This window comes from Heterocephalus glaber, unplaced genomic scaffold, assembly GCF_053883595.1.
Source record: "Heterocephalus glaber isolate CG9 unplaced genomic scaffold, H.glaber_assembly_v1.0 deba00001663, whole genome shotgun sequence".
Lineage (NCBI taxonomy): Eukaryota > Metazoa > Chordata > Mammalia > Rodentia > Bathyergidae > Heterocephalus > Heterocephalus glaber.
The window spans coordinates 159,784-181,007 of record NW_028258404.1 but is presented as its reverse complement, the minus strand read 5'-3'; the positions used below and the strand labels follow the sequence as shown (position 1 = coordinate 181,007).

The 21,224-nt window shown below is 36.1% G+C and overlaps 1 protein-coding gene across 6 annotated transcripts in view; it reads left to right on the top strand.

The window, feature by feature from the left end:
* The window catches only part of LOC147822299 (uncharacterized), a 390,614-nt gene that overhangs the window by 210,770 nt on the left and 158,620 nt on the right, over positions 1-21,224 (top strand). Inside the window, exon 3 of one of the 6 annotated variants that reach the window (XM_087197292.1) lies at positions 4,427-19,229. The exons of the other annotated variants lie outside the window; for them this stretch is intronic. Within the exon in view, the coding sequence (XP_087053418.1) occupies positions 4,427-4,437 (11 nt within the window). The 3' untranslated portion in view covers positions 4,438-19,229. Of the gene's footprint in view, positions 1-4,426; positions 19,230-21,224 lie in introns of those variants that run through there. 6 annotated transcript variants of the gene reach the window in all.

The following is a 21,224-nucleotide window of genomic DNA, read 5'->3' as shown; positions in this document are numbered from 1 at the left end:
TGAATTATAAATTAAAAATTTCAAAGATTTTATAAGATATTTTCTTAAAAAGATGAAAATATAAGAGAGGACAAAGAACAAAAGACTTTCAAAACCACAAGGCCAGTTAGGAAAAGAAAAACAATTAATGTAACTTGTAAAAATTAAAAATAAAGAGTTGAAATTAGAAAATCAATGTGTAAGCAAAAACAAAACAAAAACAACCAAAGAGTTGAAAAGAGTATTAGTGAACTGGAAAGTAGGAAGGAAAGAAATCACCAAAATTCAGCTCAAAGAGACAAAAAAATGTTAGAAGTAGAATGGAGAAGGTAAGTACATGGAGAATGCAATGAAATGTTTCATTACAAATATAGTAGAATGTCCAGAGGTTATAATAAGGAGAATAGAGGGAGAGTCTTATGTTTTTTTAAATAGCTGCTATGTAGAAAAGATTAAATATATAACTTCATAAGTAAACATGGCACCACCATATAATAAGCAGAATTTTAAACAGTCTATTTGTAGATGTACAATAAAACCTTAGAACACCAAAGACGAGAGAAACTTAAAAATGGCCAAATAGAAAAGAGACAAATTATGAAAAAAAAAAAACAAATTTGAACAGTAGCAGAGTTGTTGTTGGCAACAGTGGAAGCTAGGAAATAGTGGAATAACATTTTTAATAGTGTAAATTTAGAATTTTATAAAAACCATAAGAAAAAAATATCTTTTAACAATGAGAATGAAATAAAGATATTTTCAAATGAAAATATAATTTGCTTGTAATAGTGTTATGAACTGAAATGTGTCTCCCTCCCTCTGCCAAATTCATGTTGAAGTCCTAACCCCTGGTACTGCAGAATGTTACTGTATTTGCATATAAAAATTTAAAGAGGTAATTAAATTATACTGAGGCTATTAGGGTGAGCTCTGTTTCAATCTGACTGGTGTTCCTTTTTTTGCACTTCATTAAATTCTTTTATTGGTACATTGTAGGTATACAACACAATTACATTTCTCATTGGGAATTGTACCTTTACATAATGCATCTTGGTTCTTATTTTTTCCCCATTCCTAGCCCTCCCTACACCCCCTCCACCCTTCCCTATTTACAAAGACTTTCTTTCCATTTTTTCCATTTCTCATCATTTTTTCTTTCCCTTCTTTCCTTTCCCCTGCCCCTCCCACTACCCTTACCCCTTTGGACCTTTTCTTCCTATTTTGCATTATCGATTATTCATTCTAATCATTGGTACATTTTAGGTATACAATATAATGACATTCATCATTGGAAATTTGCACCTTTACATAGTCTCTCTTGGTTCTTATTTTTCACCCTTGCCCAGCCCTCCCTTCAACCCCTCCAGTCCTCCCTATTTACAAAGATTTTGTTTCTGTTTTTCCATTTTCTCATATTAATCTCATTCCTTTCTATCCTTTCCCCTATCCCTCCCACTTCTTTCCCCTTTGCCCCTTTTCTTCCTATTTCACATTACCTATTATACATTTAGTCCTTATTTACACTTTCAGTTTCTCACACCAGAGAAACTATTTGGTATTTACACATGTGTCCTATTTATTTCACTTAAGAGTATCACCTCAATGTGCATCCACTTAGCTATAAATGTCTCTAATTTATCATTTTCTATGGCTGAGTAGTACTCCATTTTATTAAAAAAAACCACATTTTCTTTATCCAGTCTCCAATTGATGGGCATTTGGGCTGTTTCCAAGTTTTAGCTATTACAAACTGTGCTGCTATGAATATGGGCGCACATATATCACTGTGGTATGATTCTTTTAATTCTTTGGGGAAGATCCCCAGCAGTGGAATAGCTGGGTCAAATGGGACTTCCAGTCCTAGTTCTTTGAGGTATCTCCATACTGATTTCCACAGTGGTTGCACCAGTCCACACTCCCACAAGCAGTGGAGCAGGTTTGCTCTTTCCCCACAGCCCCGCCAGCATTTGTTATTGGTGGATTTCATGATAGCAGCCATTCTTTCTGGAGTGAAGTGGAATCTCAGCGTTGTTTTCATTTGCATCTCTTGAATGACCCTGACTGGTGTTCTTACAAGAAGAGATTGGACCTATAAAGAGAGGCACAAAGGATACATGTGTGCACAGAAGGACAACTATGTAGAACAAAGCGTAAGAAAGTAGTTATCTGCAACCACAGAGAGATGTCTTGGGAGAAACCAACCATGCTAGCACTTTGATCTTGGGTGTCAAGATTCTAGAACTATGAGAAATAAATTTTCATTGCTTGAGCTTCCCAGTATAGTATTTTATTATTGCAGCAATAGCAAACTAATACAAGTATGCCTTTCTGTTTGCCAAATGAAATTTAAGCAACACACTTTATACCTCAAGAAATACAATGACTTTGACAAGAAGTTTTGAGATGAAAGGAGAATGGTTATTAAATAAATTGCTACACATTTAAATAAATACCATATAAAATAATAGTTAGAATGGGTTTTAAACACTTGGGCTAGCCATGACTTGAAAACCAAATTATCTAGTTATTTCTGGTTTTGCTTCCTGTTTTCCTGTCCTGTCTTTGCTTCAGGATAGGGGATATTGGGATATTTCTGCATCCAATTGTTCTCTGGGTATGAAAAAGGTCTGAATTACCTCTGAGGCCACTGTGATGTTGGTAGTCCTACTTAGCAAGACACACAAGAGGCAGAACTGCTCAGAGGAACAAGAACCAGAGGTCTGAAGTTAAGATGTTGCTCCACAAGGAAAGATTCTCTTTCCCTGAAAAACCTTGGGGGACCTGAGTTTGACTTTTCTTAAGGGAACTTGGTTTTTCCATATACTCTTTAATAGTACATTAACTTTAAATTTGCTGAGCTTCATCTCAAGTTTTAATGAGACGAACTGATAAACAAAAAAGTTTAAAAATTGTCCTCGTTCTGTTTGGTTGCTTAAGGGAATATTAAGCAATGTAATGTTTTACTTTTTCTCTCACTGCACTTAAGCTTGACATATAGGTAATTGGGGTCTCCACTAAACAAACCCCAAGTAGGTACAGGAAAGTGTGATTCCTTTTAGTATTTAAAGACTTTCACCCATGTTTGAATAGAATACTTTTCACTTCTCGGGGTAGGTATTAAAATCCTTGAGCAACTTCACTGAGAACCTAGAGAAAATTAAATTCTAAAATGAAGCAATCTCTCTATTTGGGCATACTATTTCATAATTTCCCTTAGGCATTCTCTTTCAAACAGTATCACTAGCAGCTTCCCATAATGATAGTGTCATTGCAAGTCCTTGTTTACAATATTGTCACTTAGCCTTACAGAGGCAAATAAAAGGAGAGGAAATAGGTTACCCAGAATCCAATTATTTTGCCACAATTCTAGGATTGATTGTATTATTGTAAATATTGGGGTAAGAAAGGGAGAGGAAATATGAATCTATAAGGAGAGGTTTTTTTCTGTCTTGTTTACTGGTATATATTAACACTCCAATGTCTAGCATATAATACGCACCAAAAATATTTGTCAAATAAATGAGAAGTGACAGCCAGACTCTGGTTCCTTCGTCCTATGCCTAATTTTAGGTTAATGGTAAGGGAAAGAAAGAAGCAATTCTATGATCTGAACTCAGCAACACAGATTATTCCCTGAAAATGAACTCCATCTAGTAATGACGAACCTTTTAGAGCTTTCAGTGATACAGCTTTCTGTGGCATGAGTGCCATAGGTTTGCCACCACTGGATGCTACCTATAGGCCCTTATACCATATTTCAGAGTCTTGTACTCAAGACTCATGTGAAGGAAAAAACTTTTATTTTTATAAATACTATAGGCATCTTAAGTCAAGAGATATTTAGCATCAAACAAAAGACTGTTTATTTTGAAGCATTTTTTATTCTATATTGAGAAAATTTCAGAGGAAAGTATTCTTTACTTTAGAATTGAAAAAGTAGAGTAGAACAAACAAGTTTTTTCCTCTAAATAGGGGGCATATTATCTAGTAAAGTATATCTTCATTAACCACTTTTTAAAAATTAGTCTACTTAATAATTACTAGACTCTTCCATGGCTAAAAATTCTATTATTCAAATATTCCTATGCTTTTTAAAATTTGTCCTTTATTTCATATGTTCAAGCTTAAGGGTGAAAGTAAGGTTTCAATATTTGAGTAATATTTTACTATTTTTATATTCTATGGGTTTATTCATTAAGGAGTGTTCACAATAAGAATGATACTATGAGTAATACACAATGAATACTTTTAATTCTTAAGTGAGTCATACTTTCTGTGACGGTATATTCTGAAACAACTTCCTCATGGCATAAATTCTTTAAAAATGAGTTTAAAAGATTCTAAAATTGGTTCAAAAGTTCATTTTGGTGCTGAAATTTTACCGTTACCTATAAGTAATAACATCTCATCCTATTGACACTAACAGACATTAATCTGTATTTTTCAGGAACTTTCTAGAACACTTGAAAGGATTGTGGGAGAACCGCTATCATCATACTCCAAAAGGCACAAAATAACTGGGACAATCACCAGAAAACTCAGAGTGTTGTTTGCATGAAACTAACACAATCATTTAGTTCAGTAAAATTGCAAAGAGTAAATTCAGTTAATGCATCAGATAGCCTGATGGGTATTGTGGACAGAAAATTCTCAGTTCAATAGTTTTTTGATAGCTGTCATTGTATAAACAGCCTATGATTTAGTAAATAAACAGAAGGTAAAGAACACCCTGCTCTTCTGTGATAATCTCATGCTACAAGCCAATAAACAAAAACAAAAACAAAAATTAAAATCCAACAAACACCAAAAATTCCCACCAGTGACAGGGCTTTTCTAGATTCAAAGATAGATTTGGAAGATGCATTGTCTCTGCCCCCCAGGATTTCATACAGGGTAATTTTATGTAGAAAATCTTATTTAGATGAAAAATAATTAGCTTCTAGGCAGCAAGTTAGGAAGTGTGCTTTCTTTAGTTTGAGCCTTTGTGGTCTTGAGCTTACTGGGTTATATAATTCTGCACATGTTTTGTTACCTCTCTATATAGAAAGTCAAAAACAGAGATGAGGGCACCATATTTAATTCACATGCAAAAATCTTTAAATTGGATTTGAAATCTGGATAAATAAATAAATAATGGATAATTTCCCTATTATCCATTATTTATTTATCCAATTAAAAATTTACCTTAGACAATGTTAACACATTTTTAAAAATACTGTCTGAACTAATTGTTTAGATTACCTTACAGTAGTCTATATTAATTTTTACTTATACTTTTGGCTGACTTGTTTTTCAAAGTATAAATGTAAGCTTGGAAGGTAAAGACTCCATATTCTATTTTGAGTACCTTGAAGGACAAGGTACTTGGCAAATACTTGGGTTTGGCAAATATCAGCATAATGGCTATCTAAACTGTTGAAACATACTGTTGTCTTATGATAAACTGTCCTTTAGAGACTAAGAGTAGCCATTGGATAACGTGACCATTGTAAGTTAGCCAACAATGCAATGATCCTAGCAATGTGTTTGATTTATGGTCAGTGAGTGAATTAGGCACTAAGATTATCTGATTCAGGAGAGGACATTCATTTTCAATATAATTTAAGAATAACTATCTAAACAGAGCATAATAAATGTATGTGGGAATTATATTTTTTAGTTTTATTATTATTATTATTATTTTATTTATTATTATGTTAGATTTTATACTGTACTTTGAGGAATCAGTATCATTATAAAATAGAAATTTTATGCAGATAAATATTATGCATCAAAATTGCTTAGAATTGTAGCACTTTTACCACTGCTTGAAATAGGTCTATTTTACCTATAGAGCTAATTTGGGTCACAGAAGAAAACAATTAATCTTTTATACAGCAATCTATAATCATATCTTGATTTTAACCAGTTGTCATCCAGCTCCATCATGTTATTGTCAATGGTTGCCTCCAAATGACATGTTGATATTTAAAAACTCCAAATTAATTCTCAAAAGAAAAGCCTTTTGACCAGTGAGGAGTATATGAGAGAGAGAGAAAGAGACAGAGAAAAAGAAATACAAAGGGGAAGGGAGACAAACTTCTGAGGACATAACCAAAAGAAGAATTCCTAAAGTTCCAAAGAGAGAAGCTAAGGATATGTGTGTATCTTTAAAAGACCACAATATTAAAGAAGATAAAAATCTTTTATTTTTTGGTACCGGGGATCGAACTCGGGTCCTTGCACTTGCATAGCAGGCAGCGAAACTACTGAGCTAAATCACCAGCCCTAAAAATCTTCTTTAGTTTTGAAGATTAAGTGATATGTTAGAAAATTATTATATTGTGACATTTTCCTCCCAGGGCTGTCTTGTTGTAAGAGAGGAGAGGTATCACCAACCACTCTGCTTTTCCCAGGAGTCTGGAAGGAGGTCAGGGCAGCCATTCCAGAGTTCAAAGTCCTCCCAGGTTTGTGTTTCATTTTTTTAGGGAGATTCTAGATTATTTCTGGTGGTTTTATATGGTAGCCAGCATTTTCAGTAAGACCTCTCCTGAAAATTCATTTTCATTTATTCAAACACTGAAGTATTTACTATTTGGTAGTAGGTCTGCTAAGCAAGGAAAATGAGTCAGAGTCCTTCTCTCTGATCAACAGAGATGCTTCCTTCAGAGCAGAAAGGGGAAGGAAGTATTCATTTAAAATGAACCAACTGCCTCCCCACCCCCCACCTAGTTACAGATCCAAAACCAAAACTATTGAGGACAGGGTCAAAAGATTACTAGATCAGAAAAATAAAATTAAAAGTGGATGGAATGAAGATGGAAAAAAATAGTTACGTGAAATTATAAAAAACTAGTGCTTTGAAAGGGTTTGAAAGCAAATTCCTAAATGGACAAGTGTAACATGTTTAAGAAGAAATATAGGTCACGGAAACATTTTGTTCTCCATGTGCACATTGGGAGAACTTTTGATTTTGAAAACTCTTCACTTCTCAAATAATGTTTATTTCCAGGAATATGTGCTCTACTGAGATTATCTGAGCGGCTGAGGTGGTGATTAGCTGGTGGGAAATGGGGTCCAGGGACTTGCAGCCAGTAGAGTGGCAGGAGGAGATGACTGGTATTTTCCTTCCAGCACTATCCAAGCAAGAGGATGAACTTGGGTAGGTTGGCAGGCAGGCATGGCCACAAAAGAAAGAGAAGCACAGGTCAGGTGCAAATCCTAAATGACACTTGTTCCTTCTGAAGCACAGTTTCTGCCATCCAGCCTGGTGGTTGTAAGTGACTCAGCATTTCCAAGAGCCCTGGCTTGCATCTGCCTCACCAAGAGTTCCTCTTGGAGCTCAGGGACACAGGGGATGTGAGATGCAAACCTTCTCACCATACCCCAACCTCATATTGTACAGGCACTTTGCATTTGTTTTTTTCTCCTGTACAAGCCAAATCTTGTTCTTAAGGATCCACTAATCATTTAATTTCAGTGATGATTAAAATGTAGGCTGAAAACAAACCCCAGTGATATCATAGGCAACAACAAAGAGAAGTCTGAGAAGTCAATGTGTACCTCTGAGCCTTTTGAGATATCAGGTTAGGGTTTGCCCACTGAAATTACTCAAGTTCATGGGAAGGATTCTGACAACACATTGTCAGTAAAGATCTTGACTTTATATGGTCTTATATAATATGCACATGTGAGGGGACCCACAACTTGTTGGGCGTCTGCCTACAATCATTTCATGGGCTCCTTGCATGTTCCTTCTCTCTTATGCTGCATGATTGGTGGTCTGCTGTACACTGTGCAGATGTTTCTCCTGTGCTATTTCATGATTATTTTTCAAGTGGCCTCTTAGTCAAGGGATGGCAGGTCAGCACATGGAAACATCTGCTCTTACCATTTTTCTAAGCAAACAGCAGATGGCATTACTGCTGTCCTTTTGATGTGGAGCAAAAATTCCCAAGGCTGAGGTGTTGGTTTACATTGACACTCCCTGGCAAAGGTTTGCCTGAGGATTTGCCTCCCCCAACAGTAGCACCGCTTACAGATGTTTTCTCTTCAATTCTGTTTTAGTTTGTTTCTTCCTGTGACTCTACTTCTGCAGGGTGTCATGAACTTTGATTCTTTCTCTCATGCCTATGGCTCAGTCACCTTGCTGATATCGACCATGGTCCTTAGTTTGTCTCCCATTTGTCACCTGCTGGAAGTTCCACCAGTGTTTCAAATAAGAAGACAGTAAAACTGTCTGGGTTGGCTCAGGATTTGAACACCAGATATGTGTGTGCCATGGACGAAACAGTATTATCTGGGAAATAGCCAAACCAAGTTTTAAGAGGCATTTCCTCAGCCAAACAAGACCGTCTTAAAATTACATTTTAACAATTGGATTTGTAAAACATTAATTGCATGTACTCTTGTAAATGTGTACTCTTCAATCAGTAGTTATGCAAATATGTAAAAAACTTTCTTTAACCTAATTTTCTAAATGGAGGATAACCTGTTGGAAGAAAAAAATCTTTATAATTTTCCTTAGTTCATATTGGATTTCCAGTGACTTACAGTGTAATATAACCTTTGGTCATCTGCATGCTTCTGCATTCTTTTAGCACCTTCTTTTCTAGGTGTGTCTTCTTTGGTAATATTGATCAAATCTCATGTGTGTCTTTCCTTCTTCTGTGTAGTTATGTACATCCTATCAGGAGTTCCAGGAAGCTTTAATTTCCTCATCTGCAAAATGAGAATAATTAAAGCATTTTCCTTATTGGGTTGTTGTGAGGATTAAATGAGATAAAGTGAGCCTAGTAATGCTTTAAAAGTGGCATTCACCATTATCATCATCAACATCACCATTGTCATTGCATCACTGACAGGTCAATGAGTCAGAGGACCCAGCTTGATAACTTTTCAACTGATATATCAAGTATTATTCCTATCTCTTCTTTCTCAGCCTATATCAAAGTTTTATTGCTTCTAAAAAAATTTTTTTGAGATAGAGTCTTACTGTGCAGTTCAGGCTGGCCTCGAAATTAAAGCTATCCTCCTGCCTTAGCCTCCTGAGTTTTGGGATTACAAGCATGTGCCACCATGCCTGGTGGCAAGTTTTCTTGGTTTTATTTAGTGCTTGGATTTTTGTTTTATGTATTGAAGCTCTGCACTGAGAAATGTATTCTGATAATGTTCTTGAACTTTTTATTGGACATATATTTTAGCTTTTTTGGTTGAAAAACTCCATGTTCATACTGTAATTAACATGATTATAGGTATTATCACATATAAAGATTTCCAAACTTTGCCTTTGATTATTGGAAAAAGAAAAAATGCTATCTTGTTGCAGAGAAAGTGAAATGCGCTTAAGCATTCCTCAGACTGTCCCATGAGTTTCCATATGTCCCCAAATTTCTCACTCTGTCCTCAGAATTTCAGCTCCTTTAATCTGTACAATGTGTGATGTTACAAAATTGCAGTCATGCATGCATACTAGATGGCTGAACAACTGTAGCTCCATTCAGTTTGAGTTTTATGCAGTTATTGATGTCTATTTATATTCTTGCAAAATTAGATTTCAGCGTGGCCAAGTTTTTCTAGAGTGTGTAAGTGTTCAAGGCCGATTCCTTGGAGGATCAGAAAATACAGGCTTTCAGAATGTAACCATGTGAGGTGGTTAGGAACAAAGAAATACATAGGATTGCTATTTTTTAAGGTAAATTTTCAAATGCAGAAGATTTGCCAAAATGAAGGTCTTCCTACATACAACCCTTTCAGAATTACATTAGCAAAAGAGGGAGGAGTAGAGGGGATATTTAAGAAAAATTATGACTCATATTTCTAACAAGAATAGGCAGTCACTGCCCATGTGTGGAAACAATGCCGGAGCACGTCTGTTAACATCTAAATCATTCTAGAAGTTGGGATTACCAAGAGTCAGGAAACCTTAAATACTGGTGATTAGTTTATGCAACACTGGAAAAATAAATGTTCTTCCATCTTTCAAACAAATATTTCTGGTGAGCCCATCCCAGTAACCTTTTATTTCACTTTGACTTATTTCTTTTGGTGTTTGTAAAATCCTCTTTATTAAAATGTTACTCTTTCTCCTTCTATGTAGTCACAGACACTAAAATGAATAGAGCTCTCCCAAATAATCTCACCTATTTTTTGCTAACTTCTTTCTTAGTTTAGCACCATGCTTAAATGTATCCTTGTAAATTCTGATTTGAAAAGTGAATCTGTCTCACTTTTCTTTCTGCCTAAATTAGATTCCCAGTCTTCAATTTTTAAATGAATTCTCTAGTGGTATTTTCTTTTCTCCTTTTTCCCTTGCATCTCATTTTCCATTCACCTTCTTTTTCGTAGGTCATTTGGATTCATTCACTATATAATTTACCATACTTCATATTTAATTCTCCTAGTGAAAACATATCCTTTTATTAGTTACATAATATTTTTCTAACTCTCCAAGTTGTTAGTTTTCAGCTCTAGGAGGTTGACTCTAACCTGGTGCTTGGTTTTCCTCCTGAACTCAAATCTGTCTTTCTCACCCTTGCTGAATATATTGACGTCAGTGTCCTTCTAACACAATAAGCTCATCATGTCCCCATTTCTAGTCATGGAACCACTAGCCTGAGGCATTGGCATTTCCTTCACCATATGCCTCCTTTTGCTCTGCTTTTAACTGGTTACTACATACCATTAAGTCAACCTGTTCTGTGCTTCTCACATCCATTTATTTGGTTCCATGTTCCCATCACTCTACTCCTCACTACTTTTCTCCTCCTGTGACATAGTTCATCTCCCACCATGACCTCTCCCCCTAACACCTCCAGTTTCCCTGCTTCCTGACATTCTCCACCTATCCTTATATATGGCTGCTGGGTCTTTTTTCCTAAAATGTGGCTGTAGTACTTTTTTATGCTTCTCTACTACCTACGGAATAAATTCAACTCTTTCCTGAATGGTTAAGATTTTCCATATTTGAGCTGTAATTTATTCTTCCATATTTCTTCTCCATACAACCCTCTACATCCCCCTATACTCGGAAGTTTTGGAATTCTCTGATCTTGCTCTGCCCTTGTGTGCTGTTGCTTTTTCTCATGTTCATTTTGCTTTAAACTCTCTAAACCTCTCTCTAGTCACTACCTGCCAGAATAGGGGTCATTCTTCATGGCATACTCAAAGAGCCCTTCTTCATAAAGCCATTCATATAGTACTTGCCCCCCAAAGCCTGCTGCCAATCTTCCTTCCTTGATCCTATTCCCTGATCTGTTAATTTTTTTCCTTCCTTTATAGTTTATTATTTTTTTATTTCTGCCAAGAGTTTAAGATCCAGTAAGGTTAGGATCATTGTTTTAATCATTTTTGTATCTTCTATGGTACCAGTATAATACCAATATAATATTTATAAATACTAGGTACTTGATAAATATCTATGTACTGAAATGTGTGTATGTTTCATACACAAAAAATTTTAAATAATTTTAAATATTCACATTTATATGTGTTTTCTTTTTAGTACAATAATCACAGCCACTATATTCTTGCTTTTGCAATAGTCTCAGACTCAAGATCTCCCTTTCTTAATGAAGATTTGGACTTTGATATTTTGTATTTGTGTTAATGGGGAAATTATGAAGGCTTTCAGAAAGTTCATTTCAGTTTGCATTACCTGGTAAGTTTACATATTTACCTGAATTTTAAAAATCCTAAAGAGCTTTATTTGCTTACATATTTATGTCCTCTGCTCAGTAGTCTTTTGACTCCATCTGAGCAAGAACCAATTGGATACATTCCATGTGTGAATGTTTGGAATGTAAATGTGATGAGGCTGGAAACTGTAACAAAATATCCTTTAAGATCTCTCCAAAGAGTGAAATATTAATAATATCTCTAGCCTGTACTAATTTCTTACTTTTACTTGTAGATCAGCACAAGGACACATGAAAATATTAGGTTGCACCACATAAAACCAAAGACACTTAAGTATTTAAACAAAGTCATCAATTTCAAATAGTTCAACTTATGTAGGCTAGGAATGAGAACAGTCTTGAATCCTACAACTTGGTGCTTAGGATCTGTGTAGATATGATTTTCTTCACCCTAAATAGGCTTGTTATTTTACTTTTGACTCAACCTATGGTATAGAATGCTAATTACTCATGCTATTCTTTAGACATTACTGGTAATTATTGACTTAATTCCCTCTACTTATTTGTTCACAGTAGTTCATCATTAGTTGGCTTTATTAGACTAGCAATTAAAATATAAAATAAATTGAGTATTTCCTTTACTTTGTAGTTGATCTAAAGGTATGCGTACTTACCTGCATGGCATAACCCTGAGTCAGTAGCTTCCATGTATATATCTTAGGCTCATTCATTCATTTAAGATTTCATCAGCCAATGGGCAACTATTCTGGGCATACCATCCTGGACAAACATAGGGTTGCAGACCTCAAGAAGAGAAGGTATGAAAAGTGCCCAGCCTATCATCTTTGTCCAACTGATGGTCACTGTGATAATAGTCATTATGGTCATGGTCTCAGTCCTGATAAATGGCTATATTTTAAGAATTTCTCTTCATCATAACAAATCACAGATGCATCATCTTTTTTCCCCTCTTGAAATTTCTATGATTGAGGAAAGTGAGTAGAATCCAAAAGACATAGCTTCATTAAGTACATGCTCAATTGTGACAAACTTATTAGAAATTTCTGGTCTTTGTTTAAAGTAAACCGAGACAATGGAATCTGAAACTTTGCCACCTTTATTTGACTTTCCTCTGCCCAAATGCCGAAAGGCACCTGAGAGGTGCTGAACCTGTGATAACATGACTCAAAACCTGTGCCACCAAAAACCTTCTGCCTTCATCCCCTGCTTGGGATGGAAGAACTGAAATACAAAAGTGAGTGTCTTAGGGTTCACTGTCCCTAATACCCAGATCAGTTGGCAGAAATAAAACCCACAATGTGATTGACCCAAGCAAATTATCCCTGCTCCGAGGAAAACAGCTTAGCATACACACTGTATGAACAGAGGGTTTGGAACATCAACCGTGGATACCTAAAAAAAGAATATTTATTTATTTCATTAATTTGTGTGTTTTGTACACTGCATTATATTTCTTAATTTAATTACAGATGTTATGAAATTAATCAGAAGGGGAAAGGCTGAATTTTTAGATGTATTTTCTTAGTTTTCAAATTACTTATTTCTAACACCATTCTATGATTTTTACATCTCTAAAACTTTATAACTAAATAAAATTAAAGTCTGTGTGAACTAACTCTAAAAGCCTTTGGTTTTATTGGACTTATTAAATTCTGCTTTATTGAGAAGACCTGACCCCTTGGTCGCATTATCTTGGGACTGGGCTGTATTTTCTTTGATATGTGTACAGTGAAATACCAGACCTTAAAATACAAATCCCTTTCTGGGGTTCTTCTCCCTGGGAAAGAATACACTTTATGGCCAGATGGAATGGCATCATGTCTCACTGTTGGGGTAGCTCAGAAAAGACAACATCACGGAATGCTTTCCATTCTCATAAGGGGCAGGCTCCTTAGTTTAGTCAGGTGCTGTAACTTGGACCCAACACTGAGCTGCAGCTCAGGAGACAAAACAGTTGGAAAACTTGGAGAAAGGCTCTAAGGGTCAGTGAAATTTACTGTGGGCAGCTGCTGCTTCAAAGCCACTCTCTGTGCAGAAGCCTATTAAGAAGTAGTAGGTTACGTTACTGCCGTTTCCCCCAGCATGATGGATGATGCTCTGAAAAAAGAAAAGACTTCCTGTTCCATGGAGGTGGCTTTCCTCTCGGCTGCCTCGCCGCCTTTCTCAGGCTCTCCATTCCGTTTCTAACCATTGAATTCACTGCTCCACTACATGGAATAATAACCTGGAATCGTCAGGAATGACTGACTGTGACTCAACAGTGACTGTGTGTCAGTCAGCAGGACCTCCCACTCTCAGACTCGGCCTTCACTCTGCTGTCGGTCCAGGGGAAAATGGCTGAGAAGGAAAGAATTCAGTGGCATATGGACTGATAACAGAAATGGCTTTGGCGTTTGCTTGACCTTTTTTGCCTTGAGAAACATTTTCTTTTTGCCCTGTGTTAAGAAATTATTTCTCCCTGCCCTTCTCTCTGGCTGTGGTGTTCACCAGAGCACTGGCATACATGCTACCCCCTCAGCTTTGCCTCCTCTTCCCTACTCCTTTGGTCCTAACTGAATTGCTCCTCAACTTTCCACTCTCGATTTAGAGAGAGGACTAAGCCTTCTGTTTAGGTTAGAGCTCTCAACTCAAGGTGCTTGTAGGACAGTGTCCCTTCCTTTGTGGCACTTGTGTGGGTGACCATTTGAGACATGTCTTTTTCATGCAGTATGTTACTGAGGACAGTGTTGTGTACACACACACACACACACACACACACACACTCTGGTGCATAATGCCTGTCCTCCTTGCCTCAATTAGAGTCTCTACAAGGGCAGAGGCAGTGACTATCAATCCTCACTATTGTGAGGTACCTCCAGTACCCAACACAATGTATATTTGCTGTTGACATTGAATTTGCACTTCTTTGGAAAGCAGAAACTTGTCATGACATCTTTTTCATAGGAGGGGAGATACAACAGTAGTAGTAATATGAGGTACCTTTTAAGAGCAAAGCTGAGTTGCTGCCTTTGTAACAAGCATCATTTGCTTACCAGCCCCTCCTTTTTTGTGTGGGGGAGAGGTTATGCATAATTACCAATACCAGAAAACTCAACGTTTACAGATCAAATGGGCAGACAGTTCAAATATGGCTCTTTCATATTGATCCTACTAGGAATGGTTACTAAGTGCTAGAGTGTATGTACAACAAACACTTGGTTTTATGCAGAAATGACAAACATAGACAAGATCTCTGGTTTCCTGTAGCTTATCGTTTAAATAGGGACATTTTATAAAGACCAGAGAGAAAGCATTCACTTGTGGAAATTTGAGAGAACCACAAATATGAAGAAGAAGAGAGTCTATTTCTCTCCCCTTCTGGTCAGGTTTGTAGAATCATGAAGGATAAAAATATAAGAGATCCCCACTTTGTGATGTTTTATACAGATTTGTAACCTATAAACTTTGTGGCTTTGTTCTAAATAAAATCAATCCATCACTCAAAAGGAGATAAAAATAAGTTTTTCTGCAAGGTGATGGCAAGTACATTTTGTTGTTGTATTTGAATGGAGATAAGGAGATAATTGCTGAGAAAAATAACAATTCATATGAGAGTTACCTCTTGCTGTCTAATTCAGAGGCTCTTCATTCACTGTGGAATCCCTTCTGGCGAATGGTGAAAGAGATGTCAAGAAAGAAGGAAGTTGAGGGATATAGCTCTGGTCCCTCCAATCCTCAACCAGAAAGTTTTTATATAGAAACATTTGTTTTAGAATTTTAGAATTTAAGTAAAATAATGAGTTCTGCTGCTATTATTTGATAACCTTTCTTTAAACTGCTAAGTTTGGGAAACTTTTATATAGGACAGATGACAGTGGTTGGTCCTTTTAAATGTCAGGAGAACAGAACTTTGTAGGCTGGGAAGTGTAAAAATGCTTTGTATAAAAAGAGAAGCACAGTGATCTTTCCTATGAGAAAAGTAGGGGCAGTCTTTGGCAAATAAAATCTTGACTCTGATCACTGATTAAGTCAGGATAGCTGAATCCACTTCAGGACATGTAAATGCTCTTCTTTGAGGTATCTGAGTTAAGTAGAAAAGAAGAATTTAAATGATTCATTTGATCAACTCAGGGATTTACTCTAAGGAACCTCCATGTTGCTTGGACGTCCTTTCTCTGTGCATCAAATGGTGGGGAGTTGTTGGGATGTCCATGGGGTAACACATCACTGTGTTGATAGGCAACACATACACCTTTTTAAAAAACAGATATTTTCTTGAAATACATCTTTTGGGGAATCAAATGAGCCAGGAGATCAGTGGAAGAGAGAAGCCACCCTGAAAACAGAGTCACCTGTTGGTCATGACCATGACTGTTGCATCCAGGCAAATGGTGATTGTGAATTTCCACTATGATGATCCACTTTCTTATGTTCTAGATAGTTCTTATCCCAAACCAACAGTGTATTCACAGAATGTAATCAGATGGTTAGGGTTCTCTTACAGGCTGATTTGTTTTTAACTTATTAAAGTAATTTAATTTTTATGATTTATTTGTTTAATCTCTTGGTCTTAATGAGAATCTATTGGGATGAGAAATAATAAAAACAGAAATAAATATTTCTGGTCAACTATACTCTGAGAAATACTGGACTTGCTCCAAAATATTCTTTTATTTTTAACAGAAATAACTAAAATGCTATAGTTCTTATTTGGAAAGTATGTCTATATATAGGTTTTGTATATTCATATGCCAAAAATAAAGTGAGACCATTCAAGCACTGGAATCTTAGGAATTATAAAATTCTCTGTAAAGATTACTGTCTCATAAGATTTTTGTCTTTTGTTAAAAATTAAGATTTTAAATGTCTGTTAAAATCCTTTAAAAAATAAAAAACCTATCCTTAACTATAAAAAATCTTATAATCAAGATTCATTGATGTCATTGAGAAGAAACATAAAAATAACCTCAGACTTTAAATTTAATGGAGTGGAAAAGATGGACAGTAACTGTGGAACTGTAAATTTATTATGTTTATGTGGAAAGGCATGGTGATTATTGTATGAATAAGATGCCCTTTGATGAAAGCATAACTCTATTCTATATATCCATTTCTAAAGTTTCCAAGAGGAAAGCAAAGCTAGGAGATATTAGTGAAAAGAATCAAATTAGCACATCTAGTAAACAGTGGGGAAATGTTTGTTGAAACTAAACACAAACCTTTATGACTGAACATGCAGTATATAATATAACTGGAAGACAAAATCAGAGCCCAATTAGAACTATTCCTTCAAGTAATTTAGAAAAGTATTTGTATAAAAAAGACTAATAAATCAGAACTAAATAGATGAGATCGATATAAGAAATAGTTACCTTTCACTATCACAAGTTTGTACTTATGATTTAGTAAAGATGAATAGATATGTTCATGCTGGATAGATTTATCTTCTTCAAATGTACAACTAAATTATAGTTATGGATGATCATGCTGATTGGTATTATGCCATTATACTGCAGGCTCTGCTTCTACTTATTTATAGTCATTTTTGCTTAAATGAATTGTTTTTGGGTTGACAGGGTACCAATAATGTTTCTTTGCCCTAATATTTCACCTCTCAGAAGAGGATTTTTGAGGCGGATTTAGCTCTCAGTGGTTCCAGCGCCTGCCTTGGAAGCTCAAGGTCCTGAGTTCAATCCCTGATACCAGAGGAAAAAAAAGCAAATGATTTTTAAGATCTTTACTCACATTAGTGTGGTATTCCCAGGATTATTCTTCCTGTTTATAACTGAGGAAAGTGCTTCCCATGTATATAAGTAAGTTGTTCAAAGGCTGCAACAGGCCTCTAATGTTGCTACAAGGCCTCTTCTGATTCCAGGGCTTGGCCATTCTGCCCTCGAGATTAGCACTTGATGGGGGCACTCGGCCGTGCCCCTCCCCTGATCCTGGGCACCATATTAAATTAAGAATCTGTGACCATAGTGAGAGATCCATTTCCTAGAGACCATAAAGAACAAGTTTATTGAGGAAATGAAGTACCACAAATACAGAGAAAAATGAGTAACTTGCTGCAGAGAAAGGTTGTCAAGCATTTCATCAGTGTTAGCTTACACTCAATTTGCTGTTGGGATGCATAGACTTAGAAATATTTTATTGGTATTTGGTTCCAGCCCATAATAATTAGTATTTATAAGAAAGTAATAATAAAACTATATTCATTAAAAATATATTTACAATTTACTTTTCCTAGATTCAAAGTAGGAAATTAAATAGCCTTTGCAAATATAGCGTAAGTGCAGTTTCAAAGAGATGTTTCAAGTAAGAGATAGAGAAGACTTTTATGGAAATGTGAAAATAACGAAGAATTAGACAAGAGAAGCCATTCTTCCTCAACCATTTTGAGCATCCATTTCTTCACAAACAATAATATACCTAATACTTTGAGCTATACAGGGTGATGAGGGATCATGACACTCGTCAAGCAGGCTTATGAAGTTAGAGCAAGCCTGGCCTCCTCTGAATAAGGACAGATGCGGTTCTCTTCCAAAACATTTGGCAGCTCATTTTCAGGCAGTGTTAATGTTAGGTTTTACTAGTGAAGCATCAGAACATGTCTTCCCTCAAGAGAGTTCACAGTACCAGGTAGAGCAGTCTCCATGGTCATGTATGTTGAAACATCTGTTGTGATCCCAACTCCATGCATGGTTTTGTGTCTCTGTGCTAAAGGCAGATAGAGCAATTATGGTCCCTATATGAATAATCTATTACTTTAAAATATGAATATTCCCATTACTCTGTTAGTCATAAATATCTTTTGTTCTAACATGCTGTTCAGAATTACCATAATCTGAGGAGGGCCATTTTATACCCTCTGTTCACATGATCTAAGCAACATTTTTGCATGGCGATGGGGAATAAAACAGGAAAGGGGGGGACATTTTAAAAGTAGAATAAGCTTAATGGCTTTTTCACTTACATTTCTTTAACCTCTTTAATATACTATGGGGGGATATGTTCTAAGCTTTTGTGGGAAGGGAGCCTATTTTGTAACTAAAAGAAAGTGGAAAATATTTCTGGAACATTTTGACTTTATTTCAAACTCTTTAATGACTCAAGAATATGGAATAATAAAATAAAAACTCAAAATCTGCCAACTCAGGCCTCATAATAACTTTTGTGCCAAAAACTAAAATTACTGTTATTCATATTAGCAGTTCTACCCAAGTTCCAAAAAGAAAATTTCTGGCGCAGTCAAAATAACATATGCACTATCTCAACTTCTGATTCTAAAATCAAAGAAAACATTGAAATTATAAATTATTAAAAGTGAATGTCATTATGTTTGGCATGTCGAACCCTACAAGACACTATTATTTTAAGAGGTAAGAAATTACACAGCATTGTATTGTCTGTAATAACTAGAGAATAATTTCTAGATTATTTTGTGGGTAAAAACAGCATTTACTACCTTTTCTAGTTATTTTTGAGACACTTCAGCAACTTATTTAGATATGGTGCTGTTTGATTATGTTTTAAAATACAGTATGCTGGACCCGGGATTTAGTTCAGTGGTGCCACTGCCAGCCTGGCAAGTGCAAGATCCTGAGTTCAATCCCTGGTACCAAAAAAAAAAAGAAAGACAGTATGCTAAGGAGTAACATAGAGCCTAGTAGGCAGAAACCAATATGTTAATAACAATAATTAATTTATACATGAAGATGATTTAGCAGCAGACTAGAAAATGGATGAGTGGTAGGGGAGGGTGGAGGCAGTAAGACCCTTTGGAAGCTGCCACAATTGTCCAGATAAAGAATGAGGTGGACTCATCCTGGAGCTGTGGAGATGGAGTTGTAATACTTCCAAGAGGTGTGGCCTGACTCATTGTATGGCCTGGGGCTCTAGTTCTCTGTCCATCATTGTTTCTATGGGAAATTCTGTTTCAGAACCCTGAATGTCCTAGAACTAGCCCTCAGATGTGCCCTAGCTCAGTGAGGCCAAGGAGTTTAGAGTTGAGTTCTGAGACTACTTGCCTCCTCAGTGTTAGAGAGGGGATGTACCTCTATTTATGGTGTAACATTTGTGTGCAGAAGGCATTTGGAAGACACTGTTTCATACCTATGGAAGATCCTGTATTTCCTTTGATCATCCTCAACACAGACCATAGCTTTAGGTGTCAACTGAAGACCACAGGTGTCTGCTACTTCCCACTAGCAGTGGAACATGGGTAATGGGAAAGGGAATGTCCCCTAGAGCTTATGGGGGGCCAGTAACAGGCTTCAAGCCAAAGTAACAAGTCACTTTTGGAACCATCCTCTTTTAGAAGATCTTTTAGGTTCTGTATAATAGAGATAATTTTCTTGGCAGAGTAACAAAGGAGTGCTTTTGAAAGTGTGGTTCTTGGATGTCCTTTATCAAAAACACCTCAAGGCTTGCTAAAGCCATAGATGCCCACTTTTCTTATAGTGACTACAGCATTATTTCTGTCAGAATTCCATAGGAACCATTAGGTTGTGTTCTATACTATTTGGACTTCTCTTTTTTTGATTATTAGCAAGAGTTACATCTAATGGCTGTGGCTCTGTGCTTGGGGTGGCTAGAAAGAGACTCAATGTGTCTGTTTAGATAGGTGTTCCCACACTTTCTTACTTGTTCTGGTGATAACTACATTTGGAGCTGCTAAGCAGGGATAAGCATATAATTGGAGTTTACAGCTTTACATTTATCACTCTAGAGGGATAACCTTTTCTGGAAAGGTTAAAGCCAGAGACAAAATCAGGGGATAAGGCCATTTTAGAGGAGAATGAGCCTGAAAATGGATACAGGGCAGAAACGACGGAGGTAGCAGCTTGAGGCAAGGAGGATAAATTATAAAAGAAAAAAGGTTCCAAGAGAATGGTGCCAGTATAGAGAGTGTATATACAATAGGAAATTTATTTTTTAAAAATACACTGGAGAAATATACAGAACTGTTGAGTACAACTCTTACTGTAATTTGAAAAACATAGTTCACCTCTACCTATTCTATCTACTTCATTTTTCTGTCCAACCATTACCATAACCAGCCCTAAATATAGAAATCTAGTTTTCAGCTTTATGAAAGCAAAATTTGCTCACTCCTGGCTTGATCTCCATTGTTACACTAGAAATTCTACATAACTCTCTCAGTCGCAAACATGTTCTATGTGGGGTTGAATGGTCAGACAAGCGAATGAAATGAAAAAGGTGCAATCGGATAGGAATAGGATTCCTGTGACTTAAAATACAGATGACCTAAGTTGGTCAGTGAAAATACAATGTGGTTGTATAAACACTCATCCATATCACATTACAATTTCTCTTCTAAATTAAGAAAACAATAAATACTTTCTGGATCTTTCTACGGTATACTTTTTAAAATAACATACCAACCTCATTTCATTTACTGCTCAGGACAATCCTGCACTGAAGCAGGGCAAGTACTGCAACTATAGTGGGTAGATGGAGGGCTCTAGTAGCTAAATAACTTAAGAGATCCACCTAACATTATATGATTAGCAGTGCTAGATGGAGGATTCTCAACCACTTCTTCTGGCTCCAAGTGCAATGATATTTATTCAAATGTGCTGCTTTTTCTCTTATCTTATATGATATCTT